Genomic DNA, 17,044 nt, shown 5'->3' on the forward strand with positions numbered 1-17,044 from the left:
CCCGAAGAGTCCGTAACCAGAAAGACTACAAGTCGCGTAGGTGACGTCACCATGGCGACCAATTGCCGCCCTTTCCCGTGTCAGTTGGTGAGGTATTTTTTGTGGGACACAGATCTGTAGTCCGCAGAGCGTCGTCACACAAAATACATTCTTCTGTTGCCGTTTTACAACAAACTGCTGATTTCTCTTCATGAAACGTGATGTTTTAAACAGGTAGACAGATTTTTTTCTCATGGCACAATTCAAACGGATCACGAAATAAAACTTGGACTCCCGTTCATTCGTATGGAGACTTTTTTCGATTTGAGGACCCATGGGGCTGCTTCCGCTTCGGCACTCTATGAATGGAAGTTGTTGTCATGTATCCGTGACAACGGACTGTTGCAGTCCGTAGCAAAAGACAGTCTGTGTTTTTACGATGTTAAAAAATGGACTAAAGTAGTTGAATTCACATGTTTAAGGTGAACTGGTAGAGGGGACTGAGCAGTGACTTTCACCTGAAAAAAAGCGGAGGAAAAGACGAGATGCAGAGCTACTTGGAGCTAACGTCTGGAGAGGTGGGACTATTTTTTTCACAGTGAGGCTATTTTATTGGATAATATGTATTTATGGTTGAGTAAAACTACATGAAATTGATTGCGTATCCCTCTTCCATATTGCCTTTATTGGTAACCGTTTTACCAATAAAGGCTTCGCGTCGGGCCGAACAACGTGGTATAATGAGCATATACCATGGCCTGTCGTGATATATTGCTTAAATATGTCAGACACAGTGGAGCAATAAGGACATGGAAACTCCATTTTACATCAGTATATCTCATCTGGTATTTCCAAGTCCATATTACTGTGCAGTTTTCATTACATTCTGTCACATCACTGTCTTTCTGTAAAGGGACTGAACCTTTATATGTATCTGTGCACATTTGTTTTGGGATTGTGTGGCCACTGTTTGTTTGTTGTGTTCTAGTTGTTTGTATTCATGTTGAAAAGCAAATAGACAGTCGACTGGTGTTGCATAGTAAACCACAATGAATTCAACAACTGTTTTGAATATTTATCTCAAATTCTCAGGTAAATCAATCACAGAAAAAAAGGATAAAAATAACTGATGCTGTTTTAGGAAACTGATATTTGCATTTAAAGGGATAGTTCAACATTTTGGCAATAATCCCTTTAGTTTTAGGAGTAGGTTCGTTACCTCTAGTTGTCGGTGCAAGCTATTTTTAGAACGGCGGAGCAGAGCCGTGAGCTGCTCAGAGCTACGCTACGGAGGCTCATGGGATTTCTTGGTTTCCCTCATCAAACTCATCAGATACACAATCCAACAACTCCACAACGCTCTGGTGGACAAGTTGTGAGCTGCACATTCACCACACTATGAGATAATAACACAACGTTACCACACAGAGTTGTTTTAGAGGTAAATACATGCAAAACCACTGATGCACGTTGTTGGATTGTGTATTTGATGAGTTTGATGAGGGAAACCAAGAAATCCCATGAGCCTCCGTAGCGTAGCGCTGAGCAGCTTGTGGCTCTGCTCCGCCGTTCTAAAAACAGCTTGCACTTACAAATAAAAGTAACGAGCCTACTGCTATGACTATGGGGATTATGGCAATGGGCCAATTTGCCAAAATGTTGAACTATCCCTTTAAGTTAGTTCGATTTATTTTCAGGTTTGCCCTCTGACCTTTCTTGACCATCCGTGCAGCCACGGTGTACTGGGTGGAGTCGTTGGCCGCTCCTCGGCCCTTCGACCTCCAGGCGTCCTCACGGGTCGAAATCATCTGTTTCCGCTCCTCGATGGTCATCTGAGTCACCTGAGCCTCGATCTCCTCTCCCATCTTCTGCTCAGACACACACACACACACACACACACACACACACACACACACACACACCAGGAGGAAACCAGACAAAATATCAACACATGACTCATCATCACTAAGTTTTTCTCTCATGCAAAACAATGAACTTTGAGTCTGCACAGTTGAGTCCGACTGTCGGGTTTCATTTCTCTCACGTTGGTGTTATTATTAAGAGCTCCATCAAAGCTAAAAGTAGATCATGGACACCGCTGCATCTACGATATAACACCCTCATCACTTCTGACACGGCTTCACTAAACTTCATGTGACTCCTCTGTTCCCTCTGGAGCTATTATTCATATAGTAACTAACAGTATCAAACCAGGCAGATATAAAAAGATCTGATGCATCCAAGCGTGCGAGTTGCATGCTCTTCTCACTACTATACTGTATATAATCCTCTCAATAACCACAGTAGAAGTGACGTGTGTCCACCCAACTGTGCTCATGCTGTCCAAATCAAACGACTCAGAGAGAAAGAGCGTCCTTCACACCGGACGGAGGCTGCAAACCGAGCAGGGGAGATAAAAAACTGCAGGACATGCAGCAGCTCAGCGCCGCGGGGGCTCACGTCCTTACCTGGCTGTGATGGTCAATGTACTGACACTTTTGGCCGAGTGAGATAGGAGGAGAATAGGTGGAGGAGAAGACAGGTTCCTGGAGGAGGATGTAGAGGTGGATGGATAAGTGGACGACAGGAAAAGGAAGAGAGGGGGGGAAAAGAAAGGAGGAAAACACTGAACATGCAAGAAGGAGGATGGAGGATGCAGAGGAGAGAAGCCCAAACTCCAAAACTTATCGATCTGATCCAAACAGCTCTGTAAACAACAACAACAACCAACATCTGACTTCATTCATTTAAATGAATGAAGTCACACACAACAAATCCATCAATGTATTGCTGGCTGCATCTATAAAAAACTACAAAAGCATTTCTAAAGAAAAAAATGTGATTGAATCAAAGAGAAATAAGTAATTAGGTTTAAACATGTGCTGTTAGTAACGAGGCAGCAAACTGCAGAACCCATCGTCTCTTTCACTGAGATTAGAGGTGCATTAGGTGAAAGTTGTTTTATTTAACCTGGTCAAACAGTCCAAAGACAGACAGTAATCAGAATCAAATGTTAACTCAACAAACTAGTTCAATATTTACAGTTAAAACTAGTCTTTCTCTCTCACTGACAGGATCTTATGACATATATTAATTATATTTGAGCGTTCATGTCATAATTTAACTGTAGAATTCAACGTGTCTCTTGCTTCACTGAGACGTCCGTCCTTGTTTAAGCTGCATGTTGGACTCAAGTTTATGTCTGTGCCTTAACGATCAGGAGAGTTGTTCTTAGAGGCTTTGAAATTTTTTGATCTTCTGTCCAAATGTATTTATCAGTTCATTACGTCTCAGATAAACAAAGCACTGAGGACTTATTTTAGAAACTGCAGGTTTTAAACTTATAGATTCTATTGTTTTCAAGCCAAAAAAAAGGTAGATAACATGAAATGAAATGTATAGAGAGGCCAAACATCATCAGTGGTGAACAAACCTGAGATGTTGTGAATGAATGACCCAGTGTTTCCTGTGCACTGATTTAAAAACATGCATGAAGTCCTAAGTAGCTGCTTTTGTGAACAGGGCAGTGAGAAACAAATATCTATGAGAAACATTGACTTTTCTCATGCATATATCGCTTTTTACTGTGAAAATGTCATCTTACCAATACAACATAATATTTTCTTTCCACTTCTAACATGTCTAATTTGTTTTTCTCAGTTATCCAGACGCTACAGTGTCTGTGGAGTAACTTGAATCCAAACAAAGTGCAGCCGAGTTTGAACTAAAGCTGATGAAAACTACACTGATTTACATCTAATTAAATTGATTATTTCATGCTCCTGTAAGACAGAATCAGCAGAGGAGGAGAGAAAAAAAGAAAAAGCAAAAGCTTCAGCCACTTCTCAGCCACCACCATCACCATCATCATCATCATCATCACCATCCTGCTGCTGCTACAAGCTGCAAAACGTGGAGCTGCCGAGAAATTCACAAGAAGCAAAATCAGCCTCACACGGCATCCAAGCAAAAAACTGTGAGTGGACGACACAGGTCCCACCGCACGCACGCATACACACACGCATACACGCACGCACGCCGACCAACCGACCGGCTTCAGGCCGCCAACGGGTCTTACCCACAGCTGCTCAGACACAGACACAGCAGAGTAGTCTTGAACGACCACCCCTTCCTCCTGAGGGGTTAAAAACAGGGGAAGTGCTTGGTCAGAGGGAGAAGGAGGAGGGGTGGGAGGGTTGTAGGAGGGGGAGGGGGGCCACCATTGTTGGTTTAATGGGTTTAGGGGTGAGACTGCCTGGAGGATTACCATCCAGGGTTTAGGCAGACAGTCTCCCCACTGAATACTAATGTGAAGTAGACGAGCTGCAGGGAGAAAAGAGGCCTAAATCCTGAAAATCAGACGTTTCTTTCAGCTTTGAAATTTACTGTTTAAACTAATACTGACACATAGAAACTTGTATAAGAGATCCTGGAATCGTTTCAAAGTGTCTATCTCCTGAGGTTTAAGTGAAACTTATCCTGAAGCTTACTCACATCTGATCCTGTAAAAAAAAAGAAAAAAAGAAAAAGAGAACAATTTCACACCCAGTGCTGCTAAACGCTGCTAATTCCTACAAAAGAACAGACTGGGCCATATGTTTTGGTGTTTACAGTCTTAGAGTCCACGAGGGGGCTGGATGCTGCAGGGATCTGGACGCCTGGGCTCAAACAACAGATGGACTAAATGGGGGGGAAATGAAAGGAGCACTTAGCTAAAAAGAGCAGAGAGGACGGGAGCTGGCATGGCAACCGTGAAGGATGGGGGATGAAATGTGGCACTGGTGTTTACTCTGCTAAACCATAATACCACCAGGGTGGGTGATATTAGAGAGAAATCAATTCCCTTTTCTGGAGATGTATAGATCTGACAGCACTATGTGGCAAATGGAAATAGGTTGAAGAGTGTTTAGAGAGTTTATTATTTCCTTAAAGGGATAGTTCAACATTTTGGCAAATTGGCCCATTGCCATAATCCCTATAGTCATAGCAGTAGGTTTGTTACCTTTAATTGTCGGTGCAAGCTGTTTTTAGAACGGAGGAGCAGAGCCATGAGCTGCTCAGAGCTACGCTATGGAGGTTCATGGGATTTCTTGGTTTCCCTCATCAAACTCATCAAATACACAATCCAACAACTCAAAAACGCTGTCGTGGACAAGTTGTGACCTGCACATTCACCACGCTATGAGATAATAACACAACGTTACCACACAGAGTTGTTTTAGAGGGAAATTCATGCAAAACCGCTGATGCGCGTTGCGTTCAGAGACAGTTTTTCAGCGAACAGTCTCTGCATTTACCTCTAAAACGGCTCAGTTTCATAACGTTGCGTTATTATCTCATATCGCGGTGAATGTGCAGGTCACAACTTGTCCACAAAAGCGTTTTGGAGTTTTGGGATTTTGTATTTGATGAGTTTGATGAGGGAAACCAAGAAATTCCTTTAGCCTCCGTAGCGTAGCTCTGAGCAGCTCACGGCTCTGCTCCGCCGTTCTAAAAATAGCTTGCACCGACAAATAAAGGTAACAAACCTACTGCTATGACTATAGTGATTATGGCAATGGGCCGATTTGCCAAAATGTTGAACTATCCCTTTAAACTTTGGTTATGTTAATATAGGAATCAGCAGCAGAGCCTGAATTAGAGCAAACAGCTGTTTCATTATGAGAAAAAAATCCAATTTAATCATTTAGGAGTGAAATGATTCGAGTTGTAACCTTGATTTCTTATTGCAAACGTCAACCACACTGCAGATCCTCGGGTTAAATTTAGAGGATGCGTCATAATTCATGAGCAAACACAGTTTAGTTTACAGTGATAGTTTGGTTGGGGAGACAGTCGGTGCTGCAGAGCCTCTGCACACTGCACACCTGTGCTTTGTGAAAAACAAAACAAACAAAAAAAAAGGGCGGCAACATTCAGGACGATGGAGAAGTCTGACAAAATGTAAAGTCACGCACACCGTGGAGCCACGGTTTGTAGAGCTGCCTCGAGTTGAACACAGAGATTAGATGAGAGTGATGGAGTTAATACTGAAGCTGTTTCAAACTCGACATGGTCATGGTGTAATAGTAACGTTATGTCTAGAAATGCCTTGTTGTTTTGTTGAATGACACCACACACGTGTCTGTTCTGAGCTGACCTGCGTCTGCTCCGTCTCCCACACCTCCGCCTGCTGCTCGGTGGACGCCACTTTGGACACTTCCTGTTTCTTGTTGATCCTGTTCCTCCAGTCCTCCTCACCGCTCTTCTTCAGCAGCGCCACCCTGAGGCGAGACAGAAAACACAGGACGACAGCGTTACAGCCTCTGTTACACATGTTTAAAGTCTTGATTATTGTTGGTGTGAAGTTCTCCAACCCGATCGTGTTTTATATGTGAGGAGGTGGAGATTTACTCTGAAAAGATTTCAGCTTATCCATTCACTGGTCACTTTATTGTTGTTAAAGGGATAGTTCAACATTTTGGCAAAGTTGTTTTTGAGGCAAATGCAGAGACTGCTTGCCGAAAAACTGCCCCCAACGGGAACATTTGCATGAATTTCCCTCTAAAACAACTCTGTGTGGTAACATTGTGTTATTATCTCATAGCGTGGTGAATGTGCAGCTCACAACTTGTCCACCAGAGTGTTGTGGAGTTGTTGGATTGTGTATTTGATGAGTTTTATTATTATTATTATTAATCTTTATTGCAGACACAACGAGCGGTCCATTTGATGAGGGAAACCAAGAAATCCCATTAGCCTCCGTAGCGTAGCTCTGAGCAGCTCGCGGCTCTGCTCCGCCACTCTAAAAATAGCTTGCACCGACAATTAAAGGTAACAAACCTACTCCTAAAATTATAGGGATTATGGCAATGGGCTAATTTGCCAAAAATGTTGAACTATCCCTTTAATGCAAACATCTACAACTTGATAACATTTACACGCGTAGACGTGTTGATCAAGATGATCTGCTGATGTTCAAACTGAGATGAAAGGTGATTTTACGACGTGACTTTGAACGCAGCGTGGTCACAAACTGCTGATTCACTGGGATTTTCATGCTTTTTTTTTTCAGACAAAAGAAGATTTAAAAAACGTTGTTCTGATGAGTCTCGATTTCTGCTGCAGCGTTCAAACAGTAGCGACACAGTTTGTCATAAACGATGTAAAATCATGGATCCATCCTGCCTTGTAACAACAGTCCAGGCTGCTGGTGGTGATGTGATGGTTTGGGGGGGGGTGATTTTGGTGACCCTTTAATTTACAGGCCGCTAATTACGTGATAATGTCAAGAAATAACAAGTAATTGCATCATAATGTCTAGAAATAGCCTAGAAATAACGGCCAATTTCATAGTAATGTCGAGAAATATCGCCAAGAAATAACGATTGATTGTGTAGAATTAGCCCAGAAACATCGGTCAACTGCAAGGACTCCCAAAAAATGCAAAGCATGAAATGTGTAGTCTGTTGTCTTTTTGAAAAACATGACATTACTATGAAATTGACCATTATTTCTTGGCTATTTCTTGACATTATCACATAATTAGCGGCCTGTACATTAAAGGGTTACCGAGATTTCCTTAGCACCAACTGATCTTGAGCCTCCAGAAGCTCAGGGACGAAGCTCAGCAGTGGTTAGATCAAGTTTCAAAAGTTTACAACTTGGTTAATGGTTGATTTGTTTGTTGTGACTAGTTTGAACCTCTTGAATTGCTCTGCACTGACTGAGTTGTTGGGATTTATCTGTTTTTGAGAATCAATTGTGGCTGAAATTGCTTTTTGCAGGATGCTAGTAAACTATTATGATTTCCATTATGTCCATCAAGGTCATGAGAAAAAAGGGTGAAAAACCAGGTCAGGTTTCTGCTCGGCGGCCGGCGAACGTGACGGTTGAAACGGCCTCTGAAGGCAGCAGCAGGAGCAGCGCTGATAACGGATGGCTGAGGGGTAAAAGCAAAAAGTGTGTCACCGTCTCCGCTGTTGGAGCGTGGACGGGGCAGAAATGAGGGCAACGAGGAGGAATCTGCTGAATCTCAGAGGAGTTGTCCCGTCCACACACACACACACACACATAGAGCTCTGTGCCGGCTGCCAGGAGAAACACAATGATGCTAAAAATGAAAATCTCTCACCTTCAAAAGAAAGAAAACGTGAAGGAAACGGAGGAACAAACCTACATTTGTCTTCTGCAAGGACGGCGCAGGGAGAGGCCTGATTCTGTCAGACGCTGTTAATTTATGAGACGCCGACTTTTGACCCAGCGAGCAGGAAATCTCTCAGTCGGAGTCTGACGCCTCAGTTTTCATTTTGTAAGGTGCACTGATGGGATCCAAGGTGGAACGCTGCTTGTAACTTTTCCAGGACGGTTTGTTTTTCAAGCAGCTAAAATTAGAGACTCAGATGCTGCTTTGTCTGGAAAACTGAGGCTGATATTACAAAAGAGGGCAGGATGACGAGTGCTTATTATTATTATTAAAGTGTTATTAACAGTCCTTTGCACATGGAGATCAGTGTGTTCAGACTTTATTGATCATGTTTGATGATGTTTTTAAGCCAGATGAGCAACTTTTCTGCAGGTTTTCATAGAGACTGTCAAAGTGCGTTTTCATGTCTTTTGGTCAAACTTCACTCTGGTATTCACATAATTCATGTTCATGTTTATTGATACAAAATGCCTGATGCTTCTCCCCCTTTTCCACAGCATCTCCCTATCCTTGGACGACCTCTGGGCTTCTGTGCAAAATTACAGCTCAGCATTTTGCTGGTTGAGTCCTGATAGATACCAAAACATGAGGTTTAACATTCATCCTTTAATTGTGGATGATGCTCTTCCTGCAGCTGTGATGGAGAAATTCACAGTGTCCACATTTGGTCAGTAAAATAATAAAGATAGAAGAAAATATACCAATAGGAAAAAAAAGTGTTAAAAATATATTTTCTTATAAATTTAGGAGTATAATAAATTGATTTTAGCGAATAGTTGCTACATCTTTCACCACTATATACTGTTTTCTGTTGGGCTCTTTTATGCTTTAACTTGTTATTTTTGAATAAACAGGATTTTACTTTTTCTCTGGTTTTGTTCTTCTTCTTTTTTGGTCTTTACACATTTTGTTTTTTTTTGGCGTAGCAGTGCATGTCCATATAACGGTTGCAAATGGATACCAACTGTCTTCGTAACAAAAAGACACACCAAAAAACATCCAGATACCTCCATGCTGCTCGTATGTAATGTCCGTCTTGTATTGAAGCCCCGAAATGCAAAATTGTCCCGAAAAAAATTAAACAAGTCTATATTTCAAGCTTGTTTTGTAGCGGAAGCTTCTCGAAGCTCCTCTTCCCGGTTTGTCAAATTTGGACAAACTGGGAAGAGGAGCTTCCTACAAACAAGCTTAAAATATAGACTTATTTAATTTTTTTTTGGGACAATTTCGCATTTCGGGGCTTCAATACAAGACGGACATTACATACGAGCAGCATGGAGGTATCTGGATGTTTTTTGGTGTGTCTTTTTGTTACGAAGACAGTTGGTATCCATTTGCAACCGTTATATGGACATGCACTGCTACGCCGAGACCCCCTGTAACTCAGAGAAGCCACGGAGGACTCTGAAACTTCTCCCAGCCCTTAGTCCACATGAGGGGGAGGAGATAATGAGTGCAATTTCAATTTTGGGTGAACTATCCCTTTAATGAAGTTTATTGTTACATTATCATTATAGTAGATTTTGGTAACAACAGTAGGCTATGTTAATGATGTTAAATCAGTTTTTAGTTTCAGACAGATGGGCAGATTCTGGAGTTTCCTGGTTTCAGTGTCACCACCATTTGACCTGACAATAAATGTCACAATTCAAATGTCTGTTAAATAAAAACCCAACCGCGAGGACTCACCTCTCCCTGATCGACATCTGTTTGGACATGCTGTCGGACAGCTGGTCTCCAGAATCCGTGGGGGACAGCGGGTCTCCTGAGTGGACGCTGTGCCTGCTGAAGTCCTCGCTGGGGTCCAGGGGCAGCGACTGGGACTTGACCAGGGCCTGGGGGAAGGACTGGGGTTTGGGCGGCGTCTGCGGAGGCACCTGAGGTTTGGGCTGAGGCTGGGGGGGGGCCGTCTGTGGGAACGGCTTCGGGAGCGGCTGGACGAAGAAGCCCTGAGGTTTGGGCTGGGTCTGAGGGGACTGGGTGAACGGTTTGGGGTAGGTGGGCGGGGGCGGGGGCGGGGGCTGGGGGGCGATGAAGGTCGAGGGTTTGGGGAGCGTCTGAGGAGGGGGCTGCGGCTGCGGCTGCTGCTGCTGCTGCTGGCTGCCCGACACGTGAGACACCGTCCTGGAGGAAACTTTAGCGATCAGCGGCCTCAGTGGAGCAGGATGATCCAGCAACTCTGAAAGAGGAGGACACAGGACACGAGTCAAGAAGTTACAATGTGTGAGATTAACGTCGACTCTTCAGCAGGGCCGGCCCTAGGATGTTGGTGGCCCCCTAAACAAGGTTTTTGTTTGTGGTCCACAAGCGCAAACACCAAATCACTGGTTAAAACTGAATACAGACGTGTTTATCCCTCTGAGGTTTGAGGCCATTTTCTCCACTTTTACATATTTTCTTAAATGTATCTTTTTAAGATACTTGCAGATGTAACAATACTCAAGTGTTTTATGTCTAAATATTAGAACCTCCGCTGTAAGCACACTGAGGCCAGTTTGTCCTAGAACACTGTAGAAAGAAATAATTTAGGACAAATGCTGGAAATCTGAGGTCTGCTTTTTGAAAAAATGTCCAATCCCTTGTGAAAACACTCCTTCAGTCATGAGAATGAACTGTTTTGGTGCTTCAAATAGGATATGAATACAGTAATAGATACGTGTAGAAAACAAGTCTAAAATGAAATTTTGTAAAATTGCCTTTTGAGCATAAATGTTGTCATTCTGCCGTTCTATTTTCACCAAATGTCTCAAATGTGAGATAAAAGAAGCTGAATATTGACTTCACATTACATATAAAGCTCATAGCTGCACGTGCAGACCTCAGGATGTTTAAATGACTTGATGAACCCCGGTACCTTTCTGATCATGTGGCCCCCCACCTAACGGCTGTGGCCCTAAACAACCGCATAGAGGGTTTATGCCAGGGACCGGCCCTGCTCTTCAGAGTAATGTGCATGTTCACAGACACCTGACATCCACAATATTACTGTGTTTTTTCTTGATTTTCGTGCTTAGAATCAGATTTAAAGGGACAACGAGGATTTTCTCCATCGGCAGAACGAAAAATTCTGCGACAATAAATAAGTCTCATATTAATGTGGATGAATCTACGTTACCACTTGTTAATGGCTCCATTTTCGATAAATATATCGTTTTGTCTCTATCCTTATTTTGTTATTATTAGTTGTGGTGGAAATGCTGGGCGAGCCGACCAGCGTTTCTTTACTTTCGGTTTTGCGGCGAGTCATGAGAATAACGCCACCGAATCACCGTTTATGGTGGGAACTACGACGGTATGTGATCGTCTTCGAGGCTCATAAATGTAGTGTGAAAACGCTTAGCTAGAGTTAGGCAAAGTAGCTGCTTTTGAAAGGATATCCTATAGTATAACAAATGATATTGATAAATATAATGAGAAATGGGGAATATTTTTAAGACTATATTCTTTACAGGGTAGCTAAAATACAGTATATCTGCATACACTGATCATTATGGGCTGTTCTTGGGGGGCTGGCGTGGAAGTGAAGGTGGAGGTGGACTGGGTGTAATACAGGGATCTGTTAACTGGAAGACTACCTGTGCACAGTGAATTTCACATGGGACAATCAAAGTCAAAGTCAAAGTCAGCTTGATTGTCAATTCCACAATATGTACGGGACATAAGAGAATCGAAATTGTGTTACTCTCAGACCCTCGGTGCAGACAGTAGACAGACAGACAATAAACATTTAAAATGTTTTAATTAATAGACACGCAACAGTGTGAAGGTTGTCTCCTGGTAACACTGCTTAACATATTGAGCAGGGACTAATTTTACTTGTAAAAAAAAGACACAGTGTGGGTGCCTTAAAATCCACCTTCAGCAGGTTGAACATGAGATAACAGAGAACATGAATGTGCAGTAGCCTGTTGGCATGTTGGAGTTTTCCTAGCTATAGAAAATAGAGTAGAACTGCACAATTAATCACAATGTAATTGAAATCGCAATGTGGCCGAGGGCAATGTTGCAGCAGAGACGTCCTCAACAACAAATCACATCCTCTAAGAGACGAGATCAAAAAGAAATCATATCATCATTTTATATTTTTTAAGTAAAAATGCATCATGCAGCCCTAGTAGAAACCAAACTATTACCCTATGTGGTATTTCTCCTCTAAATGAACCTTTCTGACAACACACAGCGTTTTCTGATCTGTTACATCATTGTTTAATGCATCAGCAGGGATCATATTAAATCACACTGACAGACGCAGGCGATTCTTTTAAGGCTCATCAGCTAAAATACAAAAAAAACCTCTGATATCCTATGAGCTTTATGGATTTTGTATAAACAAACCTGCTGACAGGGCAGATCATGATGCCCATAGTTGTCCAGTATGGACATGAACGTGCATGTGCAATGTGCATGTCAGCAAATGTACACAGGTCTGTATTAAATTACAGTTTAACCAGTTTTCATCCGTATGCACAGTAAGTTTGTAGGGAAAAGCTAAATTAAAACCACACAAAGTCTGTTGTGTCTCTGTATTCATCACATAATGTGGATAAAAATCTGTCTGTGTTGGAGCAAACTGTGTGATTCAGATGTGTCTGACTTTTATCTATTAATGTAGGACTGCACAAAACTCAAATAACACCAGACTTAACTTATCAAACATTAGATGATAAGTTAAAAAATAAATGTTAATAAAACATTTTCTGCAAAGATAGAATCAGATAAATTAAAGGGATTGTGGTCAAATTGGGTACATTAGCTTATAATTAATACTAAATTGCCACCTTTACTGCACTATCAAGGAGACTTGTGTGTTTTGTGAGTGTGACGTCTTTTAATCAGATATTTATAGTTGTTTAAGTGAATTGACAGGCAGATGTGTAGTGTTTCTACCACCATGTATATCACTGTGTGTTTATATATATGGAGTGTTTTAGGTGCTAAATTGTCTTTTGAATCCTGGACGTCCCTGAAAAGAGAAAAAATAAATAAATCTGTCCATGTGTCCACATCACACACACTCTCCTCCTATTTGGGACAAAACAATCTGGTCCCTACAAGAGAAGCCGTCAGGCGGAAGACATCAGTCTTTTGTTGAGGTGGTGCTCTGAGCCGGTGTCATACATAATGCAGCGATAAGTCCCCGGGGGAATTAAAGTGTAAATCGGTGCAAGTCCCTGTAACCTCATGGCGCTGTAGTGTAGTAAAACAGCCGAAACTTTAGTTAAGCTCCGTCCATGCAGAACTAAGTGAGAGTACGGCCTGCAGACAAGGCGTCCATTGTGTCCTTTTCTGTCCTCTACCTGCTTCATATAAGTGCCGGCCAATTGTTCTGCGCTCTCTCTCACTGAGTGCTTTCATCTTTGTGTGTGTGTGTGTGTTGTTTGTGTGTGTGCATGCATGGGAAAAAGACCACCCCTGGACACGTTGTGCATTAGGACATAAAAGCAGGTCAGGTCCATCACTGTGTTGCATGAATGAATGAATGTATCTATGTGTGTGTGTGTGTGCAAACGGTGAACTCACAGGCGTGATGTGGTGCATGGGGGACCACAGCCCCTTTTTTTTTTTCTTTTTTCTTTCGTTAAGGCCACGACAGTGAGCGACACACAGTTTGATCTGTTAGCTGACAAACGGCGTGTCAGGAGAGGGGCTTCCTGTTTCTAGACAAAGAGAGCCACGAGGCAAATGCATGGAGAGATATGCTAATTAGATGCAGCCTCAGACATCTCTCTCTCTCTCTCTCTCTCTCTCTCTCTCTCTCTCTCTGAGCCAAATCAAATACCCCCAGCTGGGACTGGAAGTGTGTGTGCAGTCGACAGAGAGCAATCATGCGTGGGAGCATGCTGCATAAGACAATGAGGATAATGAGAGCACAGCAGCCCCTTCCCTATAGACATTGCCTCCTCTTTAATTTTTTTGTCACTCCCTTTCTTTTATTCCAGCTCCTCTCTTCCTCTCCCTCTTTTTTTTTATCTTTAAATTCATTTTCACACCCACATCTCAGGTTTTTCCTTTCACCCACCCTGTCATCCATCCTCTCTCTGCCCTCGTTACAGTAAGTCACCAGAGTGAACAGTAGCCTCGTACCTGAGACGCCCGCCTGGCTTCGGCCGCCGCTCCTCTCCTTCTCCTTCTCCTTCTCCTTCTCCCTCTCCTGTGTGGATGAGCCGTGAGCCGCCGCTGCAGCTTCTCTCAGGTAGCCTCCTCTTCCTCTTCCTCCTCCTCCTCCTCCTCCTCCTCCCTCTGCTCTCTCTCTGCCCTCCTGGGAGTCTCCTCCTCCGTCTGCAGCAGCTCTCCAGCCGGGCAGATGCTCTGACTCGATGCCCCTCCACAGACGGGGCTCGGCAGAGTGCACGGGCTGAGGAGGAGGATGCTGCTGCTGCTGCTGCTGCTGCTGCTGCTGCTGCTGCCGGACGTCCCTATCTCTGTCCCTGTCCCTGTCCCTGTCTCTGTCTCTATCGGGGGAGTGCGGCGGCTTCCCCTTAGTGCCGCCGCCTTGGCTCTGGTCTGTGGCTCCTCCCTGCTGTCTGTGTCTCCCCCTAACCTCCTCCTCCTGCTGCTGCTGCTGCTGCTGCTGCTGCTCTCTCCAGCTCTCCGCCACAGCCTCCCCCTGCTGCCTGTGACCGGCGGGAGGAGGAGCCCCCACTCTCTCTCGGCTCTCGGCGAGGAGAGGAGGAGGAGGAGGAGGAGGAGGAGGGGAGGAGGAGAAGTTGGGCTCGGGGTCGCCGGCGCTCTGGCTCATGGAGAAGTACCTCAGCGCCCTCTCCTGGTGGCTGCTGCTGCTGCTGGAAGCCTGTTGCTGCTGTTGCTGTTGCTGTTGCTGCTGTTGTTGGGCAGCAACTCTGGAAGAGGAGGACACAGGACACGAGTCTTGTAGTTACAATGTGTGAGATTAACGTCGACTCTTCAGAGTAATGTGCATGTTCACAAACACCTGACATCCACAATATTACTGTGTTTTTTCTTGATTTTCGTGCTTAGAATCAGATTTAAAGGGACAACGAGGAGTTTCTCCATCGGCAGAACCAAAAATTCCACGACAATAAAAAAGTCTCATATTAATGTGGATGAATCTACGCTACCCACACTTGAATGAATGAATGAATTTATTTATTTCGGTATATCAAGCTTATATAACCGAAAGGGTGTAGGTTGAAGCCAAAGCTTATATACCCCTACCCCTTTTACCTTAAAAAATTAAAATAAAATAAAATAAAATAAAAAATATACGCATTAATACAATAGGATCAGATCACAGACATTTGAAATTAATCAGTACACTTAAATTTCTGATCACAACAAAATAAAGAATTGTACAGCGCATAACCCAAAATAGTACAAAATCATAGAACTTAATTTTCCATACTGTAACGAGAAATGATGTTGTTCTTATAAAGTTTTTTAAAGCTGACTAGAGTACAGCATCATTTAATATTTTCAGGACAGTTATTCCAGATGTTAACCCCTCTAACAGACACTTAATGGGCCCATTTTCGATAAATCTATGGTTTTGTCTCTGTGGTTATTTTGTTATTATTAGTGGTGGTGGAAATGCTGGTCGATCCGACCAGCGTTTCCTTACTTCCGGTTTTGCGTGGCGAGTCATGAGAATAACGCCGCCGAATCGCCGTTTATGGTGGGAACTACGACGGTATGTGATCGTCTTCGAGGCTCATAAATGTAGTGTGAAAACGCTTCGCTAGAGTTAGGCAAAGTAGCTGCTTTTGAAAGGATATCCTATAGTATAACAAATGATATTGATAAATATAATGAGAAATGGGGCTCTGGCTCATGGAGAAATACCTCAGCGCCCTCTCCTGGTGCTGTTGCTGTTGGGCAGGGATGTAGGGGACGGCGGTGGACTTCCCTCGATGGAGGAGATCGCCATCGTCATCATCGTTGTCGGTTACCTTGGTGACAGACGCTTGGGAGGTGACCGCCGCCACGGATCGAACCAGAGAAGCCGACAGGGGCTCCAGTTTGATCTCGCCTCCGTTCCTCAGCTGCAGGGAACAGCAGGAGTCGTGTCAGAGGAGCCAGAAGAGGGAACGACGGATTAAATATAATAAAGGTCGAGGCAGGAGCGTTATAAATGAATAAAAAGACATTTGTATGTTAGAGGACGTGAGAGAGACACATAGAGAGAAAAACAATCAAAGCAAATTACTGTCATTCACAAAACAGCAGCAGGAAGTAGAGATGTTAACACAACTGACTCATTTATAACGAAATATCACACAATAATATGACAAAAGCATTTTACAAAGTGTGAAACTGACAGTGGAATCAAATATAAGAAAATACACTGATAACCTTTCATATTTCATATAATATTAAATATCTTAATGAAGGCAAAGCCGATTGAGACATTTCATTTATATTGTGTGGTGTTTATATAAACTGAGCTTTAAAGATCACAAAATTATAATTACCTATGATCAAAATAGCCTTAAACACAATGGCTCTAGCACAATTAACATCTATCTAGCTCGTGTAGTTACATTATAATGAACAGTGGTGGTTTTCTTCCTGTGTTCAGTGCAACCATCGAATGTTTTTGCAGTATTATGCAGCCGTCTGTGAGATGCTCAAACTCCACACCAGGCTTTTCTCTACTGATTCTTTCTTGTTGCAATTCAAGGTCTTGAGTATTGACTCTTACATCCGTATACTCCGTCCCTTGGTAAGCTGTTTTTTTTTTTGCTGGTTTATTCAGGTTCATACGAGGCCTGAATAAAGTAGCAGGCACATTTAGCACTCCAACAGCTCATGCTTGTTATGCAATGAACAAGCATGTCGCAGAAAACAGCTCCCATGACAAAAGGAGCTACGGAAAACAGAGCGTCCTAAACTTCTAAAAAAACTTCACAGTTCAACAGCCGT

At 43.1% G+C, this 17,044-nt stretch overlaps 1 protein-coding gene across 4 annotated transcripts in view; it reads right to left on the reverse strand.

The window, feature by feature from the left end:
- Positions 1 to 17,044, reverse strand: part of svilb (supervillin b) — a 70,542-nt gene that overhangs the window by 20,345 nt on the left and 33,153 nt on the right. For all 4 annotated transcript variants that reach the window (XM_085804952.1, XM_085804951.1, XM_085804950.1 and 1 more), the window contains 7 exons: positions 15,965 to 16,164; positions 14,249 to 15,003; positions 9,854 to 10,343; positions 6,119 to 6,242; positions 4,058 to 4,114; positions 2,448 to 2,525; positions 1,691 to 1,847 (listed from right to left, as the gene is read on the reverse strand). In XM_085804952.1, coding sequence (XP_085661078.1) covers positions 1,691 to 1,847; positions 2,448 to 2,525; positions 4,058 to 4,114; positions 6,119 to 6,242; positions 9,854 to 10,343; positions 14,249 to 15,003; positions 15,965 to 16,164 — 1,861 coding nt within the window. The remainder of the gene's footprint in view (positions 1 to 1,690; positions 1,848 to 2,447; positions 2,526 to 4,057; positions 4,115 to 6,118; positions 6,243 to 9,853; positions 10,344 to 14,248; positions 15,004 to 15,964; positions 16,165 to 17,044) is intronic.

This window comes from Trachurus japonicus, chromosome 17 (assembly GCF_045865225.1).
Source record: "Trachurus japonicus isolate A0001 chromosome 17, Traja_1.0".
Lineage (NCBI taxonomy): Eukaryota > Metazoa > Chordata > Actinopteri > Carangiformes > Carangidae > Trachurus > Trachurus japonicus.